Consider the following 21,449-nt stretch of genomic DNA (forward strand, 5'->3'; position numbering starts at 1 on the left):
ACACATGAGAATCCAATTATTTTTAATGCTTACTTGTTTTTTTTCCACATATCATTTTTATTTGACTTTCAATGTGCTTTTGAATTTGCTAAAAATTTGGACTACTCCAGGAAGAGTCAATTTCCTAACACCAGAGGAGCATCTAGGGTCATATAATGTTTTAACATCCCCCAACTTCCATACAAACACCCACACCTCTCTATGCATCAAAATGATTTTCAGTAATAATCATAAAATTATTTTAAAAATATTAATAATGGCCAGAAAAGGAAAAAGAGAACATTATTACACTGCAACAGACATGCAGATAATAACAGGCTGCTAAAAAAAAAAAGAATTAGCGACGCAACATAGGGATAATAGTGGTGTGCTTTAATGAAGACAGGGGCCTAAATTCTAGCATTATACAATAATGCAGTCAGGACTTTGTAGGCTATAGAGTGCAACGGTCAGGACTATGTCAGTGTGACCCCTTGCACCCTGTGGTCAGGTCACCCACTCATGGTGGTCTGTGGATTCCCACTATATGGTGGTCAATGTGCCTCCTTTATGGTGGTCAGCTTCCCCCCCCTTTATGGTGGCCAGTATGTGCCCTCTTTATTATGGTCAGGCTATGCTTCCCTTATGGTGGTGAATGTCTGCCCATTTTATTTCAGTGTGTCTGTGCTTCCTTTGTTTTGGTCAGTGAGTGCCTCATATTACGTTGGTAGTCAATGATTATTGCTACCCCCTTTAATTGGTAGTCAGTGGGAGCATACGTGTACACCTACCTGAGTAGCACAGGTCCCAAGTAGCTTCCTTCCATCTCCCAGGTCTCCTGCAGATTGTGTTAGGGACAGAATTTTAATACCAGCATTGGGCTACATATCCCCCACCTACCTGTACAGAATAGAGAAAGACACTGACCGTCAGAGAGAATTTCTCTGTATATCAATCAACCCAATGTGCAACCTGCAGTGTATAAATCTATCCAGGCCTGATGGTGTATGTGTTTAGTGGAAGTTGCCGCAACACCCCCCAATTGGCAGTAACCAATGCTGACAGACCCCTTTGGTATGTCACTGCCTAGCACAGCTCCATCCCTTCTTGCAAATTATAGTCTTTTCTTCCTCAGGAAGTGCCTAATTACTGTCTGTGCTGGCCCAGCATCTTCTCCGCTCCACTGCCTAATTACTGTCTGTGCTGGCCCAGTATCTTCTCCGCTCCACTGCCTAATTACTGTCTGTGCTGGCCCAGCATCTTCTCCAATCCACTGCCTAATTACTGTCTGTGTTGGCCCTGTGGCCCTATGGCCCTGCATCTTCTCCACTCCACTGTCTACTGTCTGTGCTGGCCCAGCATCTTCTCCACTCCACTGCCTAATTACTGTCTGTGCTGGCCCAGCATCTTCTCCAATCCACTGCCTAATTACTGTCTGTGCTGGTCCAGCATCTTCTCCGCTCCACTGCCTAATTACTGTCTGTGCTGGCCCAGCATCTTCTCCGCTCCACTGCCTAATTACTGTCTGTGCTGGCCCAGCATCTTCTCCACTCCACTGCCTAATTACTGTCTGTGCTGGCCCAGCATCTTCTCCAATCCACTGCCTAATTACTGTCTGTGCTGGCCCTGCATCTTCTCCACTCCACTGTCTACTGTCTGTGCTGGCCCAGCATCTTCTCCACTCCACATATAAACTTGCGGCTCCCACAGAAGGAACGAAGAAGAATACTAAAACAGCAGGGGCTAGCAACATCAGCACTCCAGCTGTGGTTAAACTACAATCCCCATCATGCATCTGCCTCTGGGAGTCAGGATTGTGGCTGTCAAAGTCTTTCAATGCCTCATGGGACTTGTAGTTCCACAACAGCTATAGTGCTGAGGTTGCCTATCACTGCTATAGAATGGCACTGGAGTGCCAGTTTGGAGTCTGCTGACACTGTTGACATCACATCCAAGCTTGTGGCATCCAGCTGCAGTCTTAGGGTTTTTAGATGTCTACACAAAGGAGGTTTTTACAGGTTTCGAAACATGAATGAAATAATTTAAATGCACACATCATCTTATGAGAAGATTTTTGTTGCTGTATAAAGTCTAGCAACAGAGCCTTTTTAAATTTGACACAATCTATTGTTTTTAATGGTGAAAGCAGAAGATACAACTGGACTTAACGTTACCCATTTTGAAAGTTTTTTTTTACCATTTCTCTGCTACTCACTGTTATTTCTACTACATTGTAATTTCATGTCAAACTTGTATAAAGTGGAAATAAACAGGAAATTCATAGTGACAAAGTAGATCAACGTGCCATTAGGTTAGATTTAGTTTTTTCCACTGATCGCTAAAATATATTGTGCCATTAGATAAGGGTAATTCCACTGGGTAAACTTGTGTAATGTATCAGTGTAAAAAAAAGGCTTGGCAGAATGACCACCATCTGGTGCTGCTAGCCACAATGAGAAAACCAGTCATGATTAGGCTTGTGCAAAAATATGGACATTTAGGGGTTGATTTACTAAAACTGGAGCGTGCAAAATAAAGTGCAGCTGTGCACGGTAGCCAATCAGTCTTTAAATTTAACTTGAGCAATTAAAGTGATATTAAAGGCTTAATTTTTTTTTTTTTTTTAAATAACAAACATGTCATATTTACCTGCTCTGTGCAATGGTTTTGCACAGAGCAGCCCCAATCCTCCTCTTTTCGGTTCTCCCAGGAGCACTATCAGTCCCTCCCCCTTGCCAACTCGTGCGTGCGTGCACTTTAGCCGACCCTATATGTCCATAAGACACACAGAGTGCGGTTTGACCCTGCCCCCAGCTTCCTCACTAGCTGTGATTGACAGCTCCTATTGCTGTGTCTCAGCCAATGAAGAGGGAGAGACCTGGGAGAGCCGATGCTATCATGCACAACACTGGATCAAGAAAGGGTGCAGGTACGTAAAGTGGGGGCGAGGAGGAAGCCGCATACTGAAGGTATTTTACCTTTATGCATAGAATGCATGAAGGTAAAAACCTTCAGCCTTTAGAACCACTTTTAGCTTTGTCAAAAAACCCTGGAACCCTGACATGGCATATTTACCTGCTCTGTGCAATGGTTTTGCACAGAGCAGCCCCAATTCTCCTCTTTTCGGTTCTCCCAGGAGCACTATCAGTCCCTCCCCCTTGCCAACTTGTGCGTGCGTGCACTTTAGCCGACCCTATATGTCCATAAGACCCACAGAGTGCGGTTTGACCCTGCCCCCAGCTTCCTCACTAGCTGTGATTGACAGCTCCTGCTGCTGTGTCTCAGCCAATGAAGAGGGAGAGACCTGGGAGAGCCGATGCTATCATGCACAACACTGGATCGAGAAAGGGTGCAGGTAAGTAAAGTGGGGCGAGGGGGAAGCCGCACACTGAAGGTATTTTACCTTTATGCATAGAATGCATGAAGGTAAAAACCTTCAGCCTTTAGAACCACTTTTAGCTTTGTCACAAAAACCCTGGAACCCTGACCATTTGGAAACTCGGGCACTGGGTCAGTAGGGGGCCCCATGAGATGCCCCTGGTACCTTTTTCATAGGCTTTTTTGAGTTTGGGCAAGGAAACATGGGCCCCATGATCCCCTATTGCCCGGGGGCCCCATGAGTTGTCAGTCCGCCCCTGCCCTGGAAGCTAATTGTTTTCTTTGCAGAGCTGCACCAGATTTAGAATTCTCCAGTTTTAACCCTGTAGTTGCTGTGAAAAGATAATTGGCCATACAGCTGTAAAAGTTTTTTTTTTTTTTAAGTAACTTTTGATTCACTGCTCACCTCCTCCCATATGTTATCCTATGCAGAGATTCAATTTGTCCAAATAGCTGCCACTTCCAGGTTGAATGCATCCTAGCCTCATTGAACCAGGAAGTCAGTGAACAGGCAGTAATGGTTCCAACCACTAAAAGCTCTGGCTTTAGAGAAGGTGTGGTCACCAGTCATTCTGCTAGTGTTGGGGGTGTGCACGTCAGTCCACTCCGCTCACAGGAAGCCGCTATCAGAACATGAAAAGAAGGGAAATCTTCCAATGCAGACACCAGTTCTGGTGACCCCGGTGATACACTGGGATTCCCTCACTTTTGAGGGATTTCCTCTCACTTCTTGTTTTGGCTATGGAGCAGGAAGTGAGGGGAAGACTCCCCAATGGGACACAGATAGCAAAAAAAACTTGACTTAAATTAAACTTTAAATGTTGGAATTGACCTTTAAGTACATTCAGGAGACAGTAGGTGTTATCGGAATGTCAGGTAGTTGACAGGGCAGCACTAGTGAGTCTCAGATAGAGTAATGTAAATAAATAAAAATAATAAATCAAGCTCCAACTATATACACTTTATATGTAGGCCTGAAAATGTATGACTGATGTGGCGCTTACATGCAAAGGAGCCACCGATGTATGGGTCCCCTGATTCCGTAAGATAATGATCCTTCCGGCAATGCCACATCCTCTAACACTGAAAGGCTGAAGAAGGAGGATTTATTTGGGCCATGCACCCAACAAGGCAATGACAACAAAAACAGGGCAGCAGCACTAAACAGTAAAAAAAAAAACTAATTTGTACAATGCAACTAAACATTTGAGGACCAAGTAATGATGGATCCACTCCACTCCAGGTTCCTGAATCCTAAATCTAAGGGGGTTCTTAACTAAAGGTGATTTTGGCCTAGAAGCTGAAATGTCCTAGAGCCGCTCCAAAACCCCTCTCACTGTCCATTGTGATACTAACCATTGGGGTTCTGTGTTGGCACAATCGGGTAAGTTTGTATCCTACAATGAAGGGTGTAAGTCCCCAAACAAAGTCCCACATTAGGGTAGTGCTAATCCTTTAAGAAGGTAATAAGGTTGTGGCCAGTAGCATCTCACCATTATGCAGGATGTTGTGAAGCCCCCTCTTGTTCTCCAGTATCCAGAACCAGTGGCTTTGGTGGAAAGTGTGGACGCTGTAGAAAAAATCTCTCATGAAACCAGTGACACCCCACTCCTACAAACAAGATAAAGTGCGGTGCTAAAATCATACAAATAGTCTATAGATGAATCAAAGAGTAAAGAGGAAGTAAAGAGGAGACGTTGGTGGAAGTGGAGTTTTTTAATTCACAGCAATCCTAACATCCAGAGAGGTAGCCTCCACCAGACACAGAGGACTGCACCCACCTATCCCATAAAAGGGAACTCTGGAAGATCCTGACATTGACGAATCCATTCCTCTAAATGCATCCACCCATAGATGAAAGGCTTAGGATTCCTGCTATCATCCCATGATGACCATTAGATGACATCAAATCATTACTAATGCGCATTTACATGTGCTTTCTGGTGAGTGCGCATTGCTTATACACTTATATGCACGTCCTCCGGACCCAGGAAGACGCATGATTTTATGAGCACTTTACTCACCTTATGAACTTTCATCAGCAATTGATGTCTATGTCCATTTTATGTTGATTCATCTATAGACTATTTGTATGATTTTAGCGCCGTACTTTATCTTGTTTTTATTGGAGGTTTTTGCTTGGTTACCTTGTGCTTGGCTGCTTTTCTATAAATTTTTTCCATCACTCATTATCTTGCTTACTCAGTACCTTTAGGCACTCACATTTACCCATATACCCCACTCCTACAGCTTGCTGGATCTATCTGACAGCAGTGGCTTCCATGGGAATTTGGTAGAACTCCCACACAAAAGCGAATTCTGGGGACAAGCAGTGTCTCCAGCTCAGCAGCACTGAAAATGTCTCCTCATACTCTCCCCCAAGACTACCCTGAGCAATGGCTTCTCCTTTCTGTTCCTCTCTGCCTCACAGTTGTCCACCTAATAGATACTGTCTCCTTTGGACTACATCCTCCATGTTACCAAGTGGCTCCAGGCAGTCTTTCACTGTTCTCTGGAAAGGCTCATCCCTTTCCCAGTTTCCTCTGTAGCCAATCAGAGTGTCCTGTCCTGGGCAGTGGGAAGGGCTCTCCTCGAGCAACTGTGGCTGAAGTTGTGATCCTATCACAATCCCTGTGCCCTCTTTCTCCCCCTCTCTCCCCACAAAGCTGCGCCACAAACTTCACTAGTGGTTGTGGAGAGGGGAGTGACAACTGCAGTTTGAGGGCAGCAGTGACAGCCCAGTCTGTGTGCTTATGGTCCAGGAAGTGCAGGAAACCAATATTTAGATTCTGGCATAACTAAATGGGAACCTGTTCTCTTATATTCTGGCCCTATATGTTGATCACAATAGTAGATGTTCATTATGAGGTGTAACTTAACCACTTTCCATCCGGCCGCTGTATATAAATGGCCAGATGGTGTCAGTGCCATTCATAAACGGCGCCCGCCAGTTTGGACTGTGCGTGCTCCCTGGGAGCGTTTGGCACCGCGCTCCAGTGCCCGCTGTGTGCTCCAGACACAGTGGAACACCAATCGCTGTACGGGACCTCTGTGTGAGGTCCCGATCATGTGATCACTGATTGGCCAATCAGTGGTCACATGAATAGGTGTAAGCAAGATGTCACGCCTGACATCATTGCTTACTACGTGTGAAATCTGTGAATGATCACAGAGATCATATGGAACAAGGCTATTTACAACAGCCTTGTACCATGTGACAAGCTGTGACCAATCACAGCTCACACAGTATTTCTCAATGGCTGCAAGAATGCAGCCAGAGAGAAGGAGAAATGATTGCCTTTACAGCCTTTATGGGTGTAAAAGCAATCAGTGTAAAAACAAAAAAAAATCTTCATCACCCTCCACAAGTAGTACAGTGTCACTATGGTGACACTGTACTGCTAGGGTGACAGTAAGTTAAAATAAATAAATAATAATATAAAAAACTTAAATAAAAATATAAATATTTTTTTTGAAAAAATATAATTTTTGGTTATAAACTAATTTGGGTAATTTTTTTTTTACTAAAAAGAAAACTCAGGAATAAATGTTGGCCAAGATTTATGAAGAAAGATAATTTATTTGCAAAATGTTATAAGAAAAACACTTTTTTTCAAAACGTTTCGACTTTTTCATTTATATAGGAAAATAAAGTTTTATCTGTCCCAAAAAAAGCTAAAAAATTTATATGGGTACAGTGTTGAATGACCGTGCAATTGTCATTCAAAGTGTGACAGCGGTGAAAGCTGAAAATTGGCCTGGGCAGGAAGGGTTAAAAGTGTCCGGACTTGAAGTGGTTAAAAGAGAAGCATGAACAAAGCTTTATTGGTCATGCTTCTTTTCTGGATCCCAAGAGTGCACTTGTGCTCTCATGTGAGCCAGAATCAGCTGACAGTGGGCTAAAGAGTGCTGTTGGCTGACATCACAGAGCCAGGACAGACTCTAGAAGAATCCTGACAAAATCGTTGGGATTCACTCAGATACCGGACAAGCAGCTGGCGCAGCCTCCCAGCGTGCAGCTCAGAGCCTGAGCCAGCCACTTCTGCCCCCTACCTAGAATGGCAGTCACTGCTTTCTGCACAGAATGGACTGAGAACTGAGCATTCAGTGGTTGTGTGATCACTCAGTTCTTGGTGTTAGAGCCAGCAGGGGACAGCTGCAGCATCAGGCCAATGCTGCAGATATATAGGCAAGTAAGTGTGTGTTTTTAATGTAGCCCACCAGCATCATCTGCAGTCATTTAAATCTTTTGTAGGCAAACAAAAGGTACCTGGTATAGTTAAATAGAATTGATGATGGTCACTCACAATACATGGTGGCTTAGTGTAGTTCATATTGCCATGACTCATCACTGGTTACAAAGTACAGTCCTTATTTACTAATCACAGTGAATTATCAGCAACTACAGTATTCCCTGAGTTCCCTGGTCATCAGTGCTATCAGCCCCTATAGAACGTTATGTGAGCAGTGATACAAGCCCCCCAGAGTCAATCCTGTGTAATACTCTGCAATAAAAAATAAAAGTCCAATATTGATATTGGATTGTATTTCACTGTAGACCTATCCTTTAAGCCCCTCACACTTTTATGTGCAATTTGGCTACACCTATATGGTGCAATGTGAAAACCCTGGCCTACTACTCAATCTATTCCACCCCCATTCTCAGGAATTACAGATTTCAGAATTTCCTAGGTTTGATCTGCAGCCCCTACAGCGGTTTATCGCCAGTCCCAATACACAGTGTTATATCTGTATTCACAATGCATAGCAGTTATCACACAGTCCCAATACACAGTGGTATATCTGTAGTCTCGTTGCATAACAGTTATCACACAGTCCCAATACACAGTGGTATATCTGTAGTCCCAATGCATAGCGGTTATCACACAGTCCCAGTACAAAGTGGTTTATCATCAGTCCCAGTACACAGTGGTATATCTGTAGTCCCAATGCATAGCGGTTATCACACAGTCCCAGTACAAAGTGGTTTATCATCAGTCCCAGTACACAGTGGTATATCTGTAGTCTCATTGCATAGCAGTTATCACGCAGGTACAATACACAATGGTATATCTGTAGTCTCATTGCATAGCGGTTATCACGCAGGTACAATACATAGTGGTATATCTGTAGTCCAATGCATAGCGGTTTTCACGCAGGCACAATACACAGTGGTTAATCATCAGTCCCAATACACAGTGGTATATCTGTAGTCACAATGCATAGCAGTGATCACACAGTCCAAATACACAGTAGTTTATCATCAGTCTCAATACACAGTGGTTAATCATCAGTCCCAATACACAGTGGTTAATCATCAGTCCCAATACACAGTGGTATATCTGTAGCCACAATGCATAGCGGTTATCATGCAGGCACAATGCACAGTGGTTTATCATCAGTCTCAATACACAGTGGTTAATCATCAGTCCCAATACACAGTGGTATATCTGTAGTCCCAATGCATAGCGGTTATCACACAGTCCCAGTACAAAGTGGTTTATCATCAGTCCCAGTACACAGTGGTATATCTGTAGTCTCATTGCATAGCAGTTATCACGCAGGTACAATACACAATGGTATATCTGTAGTCTCATTGCATAGCGGTTATCACGCAGGTACAATACATAGTGGTATATCTGTAGTCCAATGCATAGCGGTTTTCACGCAGGCACAATACACAGTGGTTAATCATCAGTCCCAATACACAGTGGTATATCTGTAGTCACAATGCATAGCAGTGATCACACAGTCCAAATACACAGTGGTTTATCATCAGTCTCAATACACAGTGGTTAATCATCAGTCCCAATACACAGTGGTTAATCATCAGTCCCAATACACAGTGGTATATCTGTAGCCACAATGCATAGCGGTTATCATGCAGGCACAATGCACAGTGGTTTATCATCAGTCTCAATACACAGTGGTTAATCATCAGTCCCAATACACAGTGGTTAATCATCAGTCCCAATACACAGTGGTATATCTGTAGTCCCAATGCATGGCGGTTATCACACAGTCCCAATACACAGTGGTTTATCATCAGTCCCAATACACAGTGGTTTATCATCAGTCTCAATACACAGTGGTTAATCATCAGTCCCAATACACAGTGGTTAATCATCAGTCCCAATACACAGTGGTATATCTGTAGCCACAATGCATAGCGGTTATCATACAGGCACAATGCACAGTGGTTTATCATCAGTCTCAATACACAGTGGTTAATCATCAGTCCCAATACACAGTGGTATATCTGTAGTCCCAATGCATAGCGGTTATCACACAGTCCCAATACACAGTGGTTTATCATCAATCCCAATACACAGTGGTTTATCATCAGTCCCAATACACAGTGGTTAATCATCAGTCCCAATACACAGTGGTATATCTGTAGTCCCAATGCATGGCGGTTATCACACAGTCCCAATACACAGTGGTTTATCATCAGTCCCAATACACAGTGGTTTATCATCAGTCCCAATACACAGTGGTTTATCATCAGTCCCAATACACAGTGGTTTATCATCAGTCCCAATACACAGTGGTATATCTGTAGTCACAATGCATAGCGGTTATCACGCAGGCACAATGCATGGTGGTTTATCATCAGTCCCAATACACAGTGGTTCTTCATTAATCACAGTGGCTCAGTATCAAGAACAGTAAATGATGGCTCATTGCCATTCACAGAACACAGGGGCTCATTCATGGCAACACAATGTGTAGGGCCTCATTGCCAGTTAGAATAAACAGTGGCTTACTGCCAGTAAAAATATACAATGGATTATTACCAATCACAGTGTACTGTGGTTTAGTAGACAGTTGCCAGTTACATCACAAAAAAATGTCACATCACATTATATAATAATGTTATTAGTGGTGATAATGCAGAGAAACCCATTTGTCAGCCAGAATGAATAAGGGCCAAGTTGGCAAACACAATGTTCTAAAATCCATTGCCACGTACTGCCCTACCTGTCAGTATCCTCATTAGGGGGATTCCTTCCCACTTTCTGTGCAAAAAAGAGATACCTGTCAAAGGTGGCATTTTCCCCACTTTCCAGCAATTTTCTTTTTACTTTCTGTCTGGTTTTCAGGACAGGAAGTAAGGGGTAATATCACCAACAGGGACACATCTGAAAGTGCCTGATAGGGGTTCCAATCTCTGCGTTTAGGAAATGGACAATATCAGCAGTGGGGATGCACACTGCAACAAAACATTTTTCTTTTTCATTTTTTGCCCCACAGTAACAGGGACAGGAAGAAAGATGAAATATCCACAATGAGGTCACAAACAGTAAAGAAAAAAAATGAGATGACAGAAGAATGTATTCTTTCCAGGCCTATCCAAAACTATTTTAAAATGTTTTGGCTGGAGTTAAGATTTAGGTGCACCAAAAGGAGGCTGCTCAGTGTATGAAAGCAACTATCTCACTAAACTCCACAAGAGCTTTGTGAAGTTTTAACCTCTACCTGAAATTAGCTGTGTACAGATAGACATATTACAGAATAGATTTTTTGGCTGCACCCATTCAGCTAAGAGTCTGTTTCAAGGGGTGTTGCTAGAATTGTGAAAGACCTGGGGCACCCTGAGAAGAGGAATGCTGCAGCATGCTCTATGCACTAACACATATGCCATTGTCCTTGTACCCACAAAACATGCCTTAATTACTACGTCTGAAACAAATGTCACACAGACACAAATAAACCTCAGCACAATCATTTTTAAATGAAATTTACATATGCTTGCAGGGGTCAGGAGTATGTAATACACAGAATGCAGAAGTCAGGTGTATATTACACACATAGTGCAGAGGCCAATAGAATGTAAAGCACAGAGCACAGGTTGTATGTGTAATGCAGGTGTGTGTGTAATGCACAAAGTCAGGGGTTAAAAGTGTGTGTAATGCACAGAGTGCAGGAGCCAAAGGCACAGAGGGCAGAGGGCAGAAGAATATAACATACAGAGTGCCAGGGGTTTGTAACCCACAGAGTACAGGGGTCAGGGACATGTGTAACACACAGAGTAGATGGGTCACTGATGTGCATAATGTACAGAGCGTAGAGATTAAGGGTGTATGTAATGCACGGAGTGCAGGAGTCAGGAGAATGTAACACACAGGGGTCAGGGGCTTGTGAGTGCAGGGGTGTGTGTTAAGGTTTGATCTGCAGTCCCTCTGCACAGTGGTTTATCATCATTCCCAATACACAGTGGTATATCTGCAATCACATTGCATAGCGGTTTGCACACAGGCAGAATGCACAGTGGTTTATCAGCAGTCACAATGCACAGTGGTTCTTCACCAATCACAGTGGTTAAGTATCAGTAACAGTAAACGATGGCTCATTACCATTCACAAGATACAGGTGCTCATTAATGGCAACACAATGTGGCCTCACTGCCAGTTAGAATAGAGTGCATGGGGTCTGGGGTGTGTATAATTCACAGAGTTCCAGGGACAATGGAATGTATTGTGCAGAGGTCAGGAGAATGTAGAAAGCAGAGTGCAGGAGTGAGGAGAAAATATGTACAGACTGCAGAGGTGTGTGTAGTGCACAGAGTGCAGGAGTCAGAAGAATTTACCATGCCAGGAAAATGTAACACTAAAAATGCAGGGGGCAGGGTAAAGAAGCACAGAGAGTGTAGGGGTCAGGGATGTGTGTAATACGCAGAGTGTAAAGGTCAAACCTATTTAACACACATAGGGCAGGGGTTACAGGTGTGTGAAAAACAGAATTCAGGGGTCAGGAGTGTGTGTGATACACAGAGTGCATGGGTCAGGAGCTTGTAATGCCCAGAGAGCAAGGTTTAGGAGTATGTGTATTCCACATAATGCTAGCATGAGGGGAATATAATGTATAAAGTTCAGGGGGGAAGAGAATGTAGCATACAAACTGTGGGGTTAACAATGTGTGTAATGCACAGAGTGAAGTCAGAGTCAGAAGAATGTAGCACACAGAGTGCAGGGGTCAGCATAATGTAATGCACAGAGTGCAAGAGTCAGATGAATGTAACATTAAAGGTGCATAGGTCAAGGGTGTGTGTAATGCAAAGGGTGCAAAGGTCAGGGGTGTGTGTAAAACACAGGTTGCAGGGTTCAGCTCTATGTGCAATGCATAGAGTGCAGGCATCAAGGGTGTGTAACGCACAGAGTGCAGGAGTCTGGGTTGTGTGTAATGCACAGAATGCCAGTCATTCTGTGAGCTATTCTGTGCCAGAGCGCAGGAACCAGAAGAACGTAATGCACAGAGTGCAGGGGGTTGTGTAATGCACAAAGTGTTAGAGTCAGGAGAATTTATTGCACAGAGTGTAGGGGTAAGGAGAATGTAACACAAAAAGGGCAGGTTTCAGGTGAATATAATGCACAGAGCGTGTTTAAGGGTCAGGGGTGTGTGTAATGCATAAAGTGCAGGTTTTAGGGGCTTGTGTAATACACGGAGTGTTGGGGTCATGGGGGAGTATAACACACATAGATCATGGGTCAAAAGAATGTAACACACAGAGCACAAGCAACAATCTCACCCAGAACCCCCTACCGCAGCACAAAGTCAATGTTCAGGACTAAATCCTTTACAAGCACAAAATTACCCCTTTTGGTACAAAATTTGCATTCTGGCCCAGTTCAAATGTCTCCCAAATCAAAATAGCTCCCAGCACAATTTCCCACCTCCCTTTCTGACTCAGAGCTCAAATATGGTGGTGATCCACCATCATATCTAAACTCTGAAAAGCAGCTAGAGAGGTGAATATGTGAAAACAGAATATGTGAAAACAGAAATAGAAGGATGCTTGCACTGCATGTGACCAGATACAAATTATATTCCAGGAAGCCCTTGGGAGAAAAGTGAGCAGATACAGTAGTGACACCACTAATTTTCACTCCAAATTTCAAGAGACTAGTGGTTCTCAGAGTCACAGAAGGATGTGATCCCTGATTGCAAACAAATAGACCACCGTAATCTAGTCAACAGAAGTGCGTAGGTACAGTCACATGTTAGGATTTGTGCTGCTATTTTCTAGGAGAAATGTATAGATCTCTCAGGTTACATGAATATTTTTATATATACACTATATTGCCAAAAGTATTGGGACGCCTGCCTTTACATGCATATGAACCTTAATGGAATAGGGTTCAATATTGAGTTGGCCCGCCCTTTGCAGCTATAACAGCTTAAACTCTTCTGGGAATGCTGTCCACAAGGTTTAGGAGTGTGTCTATGGGAATGTTTGACCATTCTTCTAGAAGCACATTTGTGAGGTTAGGCACTGCAGTCGGACGAGAAGGCCTGGCTCACAGTCTGTGCTCTAATTCATCCCAAAGGTGTTCACGTGAACATGTCTCCACTGCTCTAGAGTCCAGTTGTGGCAGGCTTTACACCACTGCATCCGATGCTTTGCATTGCACTTGGTGATATAAGGCTTGGATGCAGCTGCTCATCCATGGAAACTCATTCCATGAAGCTCTCTACGCACTGCTGTTGTGCTAATCTGAAGGCCACACAAAGTTTGGAGGTCTTTAGCTATTGACTCTGCAGACAATTGGCCACTTCTGCGCACTGTGTGCTTCAGCATGCGCTGACCCCGCTCTGTCATTTTATGTGGCCTACCGCTTCGTGGCTGAGTTGCTGTTGTTCCCAGTTGCTACCACTTTGTTATAATACCACTAACAGTTGACCGTGGAATATTTAGTAGCAAGGAAATTTCACGGATAGACTTATTGCACAGGTGGCAACCTATCACAGTACCAAGCTTGAATTCACTGAGCTCCTGAGAGTGACCCATTCTTTCACAAATGTTTGTAGAAGCAGTCTGCATGCCTAGGTGCTTGATTGTGCATACCTGTGGCCATGGAGGTGATTGGAACACCTGAATCCAATGATTTGGAGGGCTGGCCCAATACTTTTAGCAATATAGTGTATTTCCTATATGATAGCAAGTTTATACTTTTAAGCACGAGTCTACTTCAAGACCAGTACTGTAAACTCAGCCCTTCTTCTGAGTGTAATGTTTATTAAATATATATGGGAATCATGTGTCGTAATAGTTGCATGTAGTAATGTTGTATTCAGTTTTCAATATTCTCAGATATAAATTATGAAGAATGCCAAAATGTTTATCATTCTTATCGAAACTTCCATGTGTTCTAAAACAGGCTGTTTTAATGATATGTTTTAGAGCTCTTTCACAATATTGACTGTTTTGCTATCTGTCCAGGCGGTGACTGAAAACATGAAGCGCAGATGCAAATGCCATGGAACATCTGGAAGCTGCCAGTTCAAGACTTGTTGGCATGTGACTCCTGATTTCCGGGCAGTTAGCACACTTCTACGGGAAAAGCTACAGCGTGCTGTCTTCGTGAACTCCCGTAATAAGAACAGTGGAGCTTTCCATCCACGTCTCAACAAGAAGAGACTGGCCCGTGAGCTTGTCTACTTTGAGAAATCTCCTGACTTTTGTGAGAGGGATACACTAGTAGACTCCCCAGGCACTCAAGGACGGGTATGCAACAAGACAAGCCACCAGATGGACAGCTGCGCCAGCCTTTGCTGTGGGAGAGGCCATAATATCCTCATGCAGACCCGCCGGGAACGTTGCAACTGCCGGTTTCACTGGTGCTGCTATGTTATGTGTGAGGAGTGCCGCATCACACAGTGGGTTAATGTGTGTAAGTGAAGAAACTTAAAAATATCTAATTTTGTTTGATAGCAATTAATTTATTCTTTCTTAGCACTGAAAATATATGTATTACTGGGTAGGATCTACACCTGTCCTAAAATGGCAAAGAACTTGCTATATGACTCATACTTATTCCTGAAACAAGAAGACCACCAAAACAATGCCTATATCAAATTTTATGTTACCAACATTACTGGACTCTGTTAAACAAAGAACACATATCCCTGGTTATTTATATCATGGCTGAAGAAAAAGGATTATAACCCTTGGATGGGACAATGTGGCATCTCATGACTTTATGGAATTACAGTACATATTCATATGAGGAGTATATTTCCTGTGAAAGGATGGAATTTTTATTACTGAACTTTCCTTTTCAAAAACATTTGGAATTTGTACATGCGGAAATAATTCTAGCCTTGGTGTACAGGTACTCCGTTTGTTTAACTCCAGGACCCCTGTTTTCTAACACCTACTGACCTAATGACAGATTTAGCCCAGGAGGTCAGAAAGAATGAAACCAGGAGGCTAATTTATTGGAGTTTGTATACTTAAATAAAAGCATATTTTAGATGAATTTCCCTACAGTAATTTTATCCTAAAGAAAGTCAGTATAGTTATGCTTATTCCATTTTGAAAGTGTGCCTATCCTGGCAGTTGCACCACTTCTGCTAGGTATATTGAATTTGCTTTGTGAATACTGAACCACTAATGACTTCATTAAGCAGAGGTCTATTGTATAGTGTAAGTCAATATTTTACTACGAAGTCATGGACAACTGCAGGAGCAGTCCTTTACCATCTACTTGACCGCATGGCATCCAAGTTGAGCAAATATATTAATTTCATCCTACATGTACAACCATGTGCACAAACACAGTTTAGTTACACAAATTAGTAGATAGTTTTGATATATGTGAAATCACTTTGCAAAGGTAATTTTGGTTTTTGTTACTAAGGCCTTGATTTTCTTGATTTCAGGCCAAAACTATGCCTACCCATTTTAGTTAAAAGCACCTACCTGCTATGCCACTGAAGGCCAATCAGGCTTTGATGGTCAGGACAGGCTTTAGTATTAAAGAAAAAAAAAGCAGACAAGAGCACAGAAGAGACTTTGTAGGTTAATAAATGTAATGCCAGAGACATTGTGAAGTCTGTTCTTAGGCAGAACCTGTTTTAAAACAGGCTGATGGGTCAACTTTCAACATAACACTTCCAAAATGCAGTTATTTTTCATTATTGGAAAAATGAGCTACAGCATGCATCGGTTCTTTATTCTTCCATTACATCAATATGTTGATTACAGCAGTAAAGATTTTTATTAATGGAATAACAATGAATTTGGTAGATACTTTACTACATAACAGTTCAGTCAAATTGTCCCCAGTACATCTACCAGGACCACCAGCAAGTAAGCAAATTATAAGGAGGAATAGTAATAAAATAAATATATAGTGATTTTAGAGGTTCATATTTTCTCTCTCTATTAAGGTAAAGACTAAAAAGTATTATTGAAAAAAATATATAAGGGTTGGCAAGAGAGGAATCAGTTTAATGCAGTTAACCAGTTAGAATATCTATTGCGACATATGTGAACTAAAAATCCCTGTTTTTTAAGCAAGAGTTTGCTTTGAATATGTAGCCCTACCCCTTTAGGAGTTGCTAGAGTTTTGGGTCCCCCTGTAGTCCTGCACAGCCAGGCAACATGCATTTCCTTTTATATTTGCACTCCAGAGACAGTAAACAGTCCTTGAACTTGTTTTTTGGAGTTTACTAGGGAATGATAACTTGGATGGGGTTGAAGGGTACATGGGTTGCCCAAGGAACTGTAAAACTGAAGACAACTTCCTGCAACTATGTACAAGTAGTCAGAAAGAGTTTTCTCTTCTCTTCTTGGATAGCTAGCCAGCCTCTCATTGTGTACATCTTCAGACCCCAGATCAAATCTCTTCTTTACCCAGCTGCCTGAGGGAATCCCTGGCCAAGAGGTCCCAGAAGCTGCCACCTTAAATGAAAGCAGTCCCAGATGGGCGTTAGTCAGGTTTTCTACCCAAATGCCTTTTCCCATTTTCCAGCCCAGGGGTGTGGGGTTACTCACTCAGTCTTTCCTGAGTGAGCAAGCTTGTGGGTTGGGGGCTGCCTTCAGGCCTTATGCTGGGCTGGCTCCTACCCTGCTTCCCAGGCTGTCCTCTCTCTCAGGGGATGGTGAGTGGTGAGGGTGAGGGATCCTGCCTTCCAGCTCCTCTGCCTGTAGGTACACCGCTCTCCTGGACCCCCTCCCAGGCTCCACACACCATCCTGCTCAGTCCATTTTCCACCCGGACTGTCCTGCTATTGAGCAGGATGAGCCACTCTTAAGGGCTGTCTTGATCCCTTGCTAAGCCTCCTGCTTGGGGATTGGTCGGGATCCCTTGAGAGTGCAGACCAGTCACTCCTCACCCCCGCCCACTGAATTTTAGAGACTTCTCCAAGTCTCTAGATCAGGGGGAAGTTCCAGAGAGCTAATCTGCAGAGACTCTCCACCCTGACTGAAATGTGACCCCCTCTGACTATTCCAGCAGGCTGTTACTCAGCCTCTACTAAAAAATGATCATCTAGATCCCCCTAGCGACCTAGGAGGGTGCTACAAATAAATAAGGCTTCACACATGGTTACACTTCTTTACTATGTGTGGAATATAGGGAAGCCAGTTAGGACCAGAACACAGACAAATTTTCATTACTACTACATACTGTAGTGCAGGTCAGTAATTAAATGGGCAAGGATGCCTGAAGTTGCTGGATTATGTTTTAATGGATCAATAAAATATGATCTCCGTGTTGCAACCTGTGCTGTAACCCCCTTGTATTTTTCTATATATATTTTGTTAGTCAGGTAAATAAATATGGATATCAGTCATCAGGTAAAAGCTTTTAAGGAGAATAATTAAAATAAAACCAACTGAAACCCATGATATTTTTCTGCTAAGCAAGCAAGATTACTACTGTTGGCTCCAGTAAAGAGCTGTGAAGAATCACATTTTGTTGTATATTGCTAATAACTGGTGTTTTTGTTTCAAACAATGGACTTTGAACGATGAGTTCTGATAGGTTATTAAAATTTCTGACCTTTGAACTTACATCTTTGCCTTTTCAAATAAAGCATGTGAGCAGAGGGAATTCCCTTCCTGGGAAATTATTCAGTAATCTAATCAAAGTTATTGGGAGCAGAAGAACTACTACAGCCAGCATATAACATTAACCACAAATATATACAGTTGTGTTCAAAATAATAGCAGTGTGTTGAAAAAAGTGAATAAAGCTCAAAATCCTTCTAATAGCTTTTATTTCCATACACACAAATGCATTGGGAACACTACACATTCTATTCCAAATCAAAACATGAAGAAAAATATATCAAATTTGTGTTGTTCCTCTAAAAAAATTGAAGAAAAGTGAATATTAGACTGTTCAAAAAAATAGCAGTGTTTGTATTCTTCTTTACAAACTCAAACATTCACTATATAAACTGAATAATGTTTGAAGATTTTGCTTTCCTTTGAATCACTTAATGAATATTTAGTTGTATAAGCACTGTTTCTGAGAACTGCTGTACATCTGTGTTGCATGGAGTCAACCAACTTCTGGCACCTGTGAACAGGTATTCCAGCCCAGGATGATTGGACTACATCCCACAGTTCTTCTCTATTTCTTGGTTTTGCCTCAGAAACTGCATTTTTAATGTCACCCCACAAGTTTTCTATTGGATTAAGATCCGGGGATTGGGCTGGCCACTCCATATTGTCAATCTTTTTGGTCTGGAACCAAGATGTTGCATGTTTACTGGTGTGTTTGGGGTCGTTGCCTTGTTGGAACACCCATTTCAAGGGCATTTCCTCTTCAGCATAAGGCAGCATGACCTCTTCAAGTATTCTGATGTATTCAAACTGATCCATGATCCCTGGTATGCGATAAATAGGCCCAACACCGTAGTATGAGCAACATCCCCATATCATGATGCTTGTGCAACCATGCTTCACTGTCTTCACAGTGTACTGTGGCTTGAATTCAGTGTTTGGGGGTCGTCTGACAAACTGTCTACAACCAATAGACCCAAAAAGAACAATCTTACTTTCATCAGTCCACAAAATGTTGCACCATTTCTCTTTAGGCCAGTCAATGTGCTCTTTGGCAAATTGTAACCTCTTCAGCACGTCTTTTTTTCAACAGTGGGACTTTGCGGGGGCTTCTTGCAGATAGCTTGGCTTCACATAGGCGTCTTCTAATTGTAACAGTACTCACAGGTAACTTTAGACCTTCTTTGATCTTCCTGGAGCTGATTGTTGGCTGAGTTCTTGCCATTTTGGCTATTCTTCTATCCATTCAAATGGTAGTTTTTCGCTTTCTTCCACGTCTTTCAGGTTTTGGTTGCCATTTTAAAGCATTTGCGATCATTTTAGCTGAACAGCCTATCATTTTCTGCACTTCTTTATATGTTTTCCCCTCTCCAATCAACTTTTAATCATGGTACACTGTTCTTCTGAACAATGTCTGGAACGACCCATTTTCCTCAGAATTTCAGAGAGAAATGCACTGTAACCAGCATGTACAACATTTGCTGCCTTCCTTCCTTAAATAAGGGCAATAATTGCCACCTGTATTTCAAAGAATGAATGACCTCACTTATAGAACTCCACACTGCTATTATTTTGAACATGCCCCTTTCAATTAGTGATTCAATTACACAGAATCAGCAGCATGCATGTCATGACTGTTGTGTCTGTTGGATTTCTATTACTCTACTACACCTGCTAGTAAATTATTTGCCATGTAGAAATATCATTTCTACCAAAAACAGTGATTGATCAGGTTAATGATGTCTGACTGCTATTATTTTGAACACAACTGTACAAGCACACCAGTATGGAACTAATACAAGCTTTATATAATAAAAGATTAATAATAGTATTTGCACTCAATGAGCAAACAGGCCCTTCAGCAAAGGGTCCAAGAGTCCTGGAGAAAATGTGCACATGTACCCGAGTATGCATTGTTATATATAAAGATACCTCCAGATGAATGTTGCAGCAAAGTTCAGTTGCAGGGGCCCCTGAGGATGGTCATGATACAGTGTCAATCTTGGTGTTGGAGACTTGAAGACAAGATCTGGAATGGTGGAGAGACCCTCTAGCCATTGTCCAACCACCCTGGAATGCAGCTTCCTCAGCAGAAACCATCATGTGGCAATGGAACTCAGAGTCAGCATATCTACTCTGCGTCTTAGTCCCTAGTAGCTTTTAATCTGTCATGCAACCGGACAACTACCAAATGGCTGTAGAAATGCCTAGCCTGGCTTTAGTCTTTGCTGGTTATTGAGCCCTGACCTAAAACTGTCTATAGAATCCCAGAATGGAAGGGACAGAATTAACTAAAATAAGAGGAGCTGCATATAAACTCTATTGCAATAAACAGGTTCACCTTTTAACATACAGCAAGGTGACCAATACACATGAACACCTATCACAGACTTACTTATCTAGTATAGTGCATGTCAGATAACAACAAGTGGGCAGATAAACGTCTGTCAGAAGTCTGTAGATACTGTATATACAGTTAGGGCTGGTGAAAGGATTTTTGTGCACACAGTCAAAGGTGCACACCCCCACCCCACACACCCCTACACACCCACACCGTCCTACCACCAGCACCGGCCTTGATCTTCGTACTGACCTTGCCTTTACCTTCTGACACTTATTATGCAGGCTGTTTGTCCACAATTCACAAAACAGCACCCTGCAAGACATCTCACTAGGCCTCATGCACACTTGAGCTCCTAAACACCTGTTTTACAGGTGTTTAACTTTTTATTCTCTGCCTTTAAGTGCTCCTCCATGTTAGCCTATGTGTCCATGCACACATACAGTATGTGTTTAGAGGAGTTTAGAGGCAGAAGTGTTTAGAGGCAATCAAAAAAAAAAAATCACTTGTCCGTTCAGGAAAGAATTGTTTAGGCAGAAAAAACACCAAACAAAGCAAAAAAATGTGTAAACACGTCTAACATGTCTAAGCGCACCTAAGAGCTAGGCATGTGCAGCATTACCCCCATAGGGGGGTCAATGGCTGTCACTGGTCTTCTCGAGCTGCCCTGACCTTGGGAACTTCCAAACCCCTTATGACACTCTAGGTTTGAATATTGTGGTTACCACCTTCAAATGAACCACTGACACAAGACAAGCTAATCACAACAAGCTCTTTTATTGAAACCAAAAAGTGTTCTGTATTAAAGTGTCAGTCAGCCATCTCTGACACAGCCCCCAGGGTTAGTCAGGCAAACCATTGGCACATTGACAATGCAAAAGCAGCAAAGGTCAAAGCAATACATTATGACACTTACAAGCAATAACAAGGAGTTGGTATTAGTGAATTAAAGGG

The 21,449-nt window shown here is 42.5% G+C and overlaps 1 protein-coding gene across 1 annotated transcript in view; it reads left to right on the forward strand.

Annotated features, from left to right (window-relative positions):
- Positions 1-18,157, forward strand: part of WNT10B (Wnt family member 10B) — a 77,136-nt gene extending 58,979 nt beyond the window's left edge. The window contains exon 5 of the mRNA XM_089679456.1: positions 14,579-18,157. Within this exon, the coding sequence (XP_089535582.1) occupies positions 14,579-15,037 (459 nt within the window). The 3' untranslated portion in view covers positions 15,038-18,157. The remainder of the gene's footprint in view (positions 1-14,578) is intronic.
- Positions 18,158-21,449: the final 3,292 nt, after the last annotated feature.

Source organism: Staurois parvus, unplaced genomic scaffold (genome assembly GCF_062004578.1).
Source record: "Staurois parvus isolate SC_StPar_1 unplaced genomic scaffold, SC_StPar_1.0 ptg000017l, whole genome shotgun sequence".
Classification (NCBI taxonomy): domain Eukaryota; kingdom Metazoa; phylum Chordata; class Amphibia; order Anura; family Ranidae; genus Staurois; species Staurois parvus.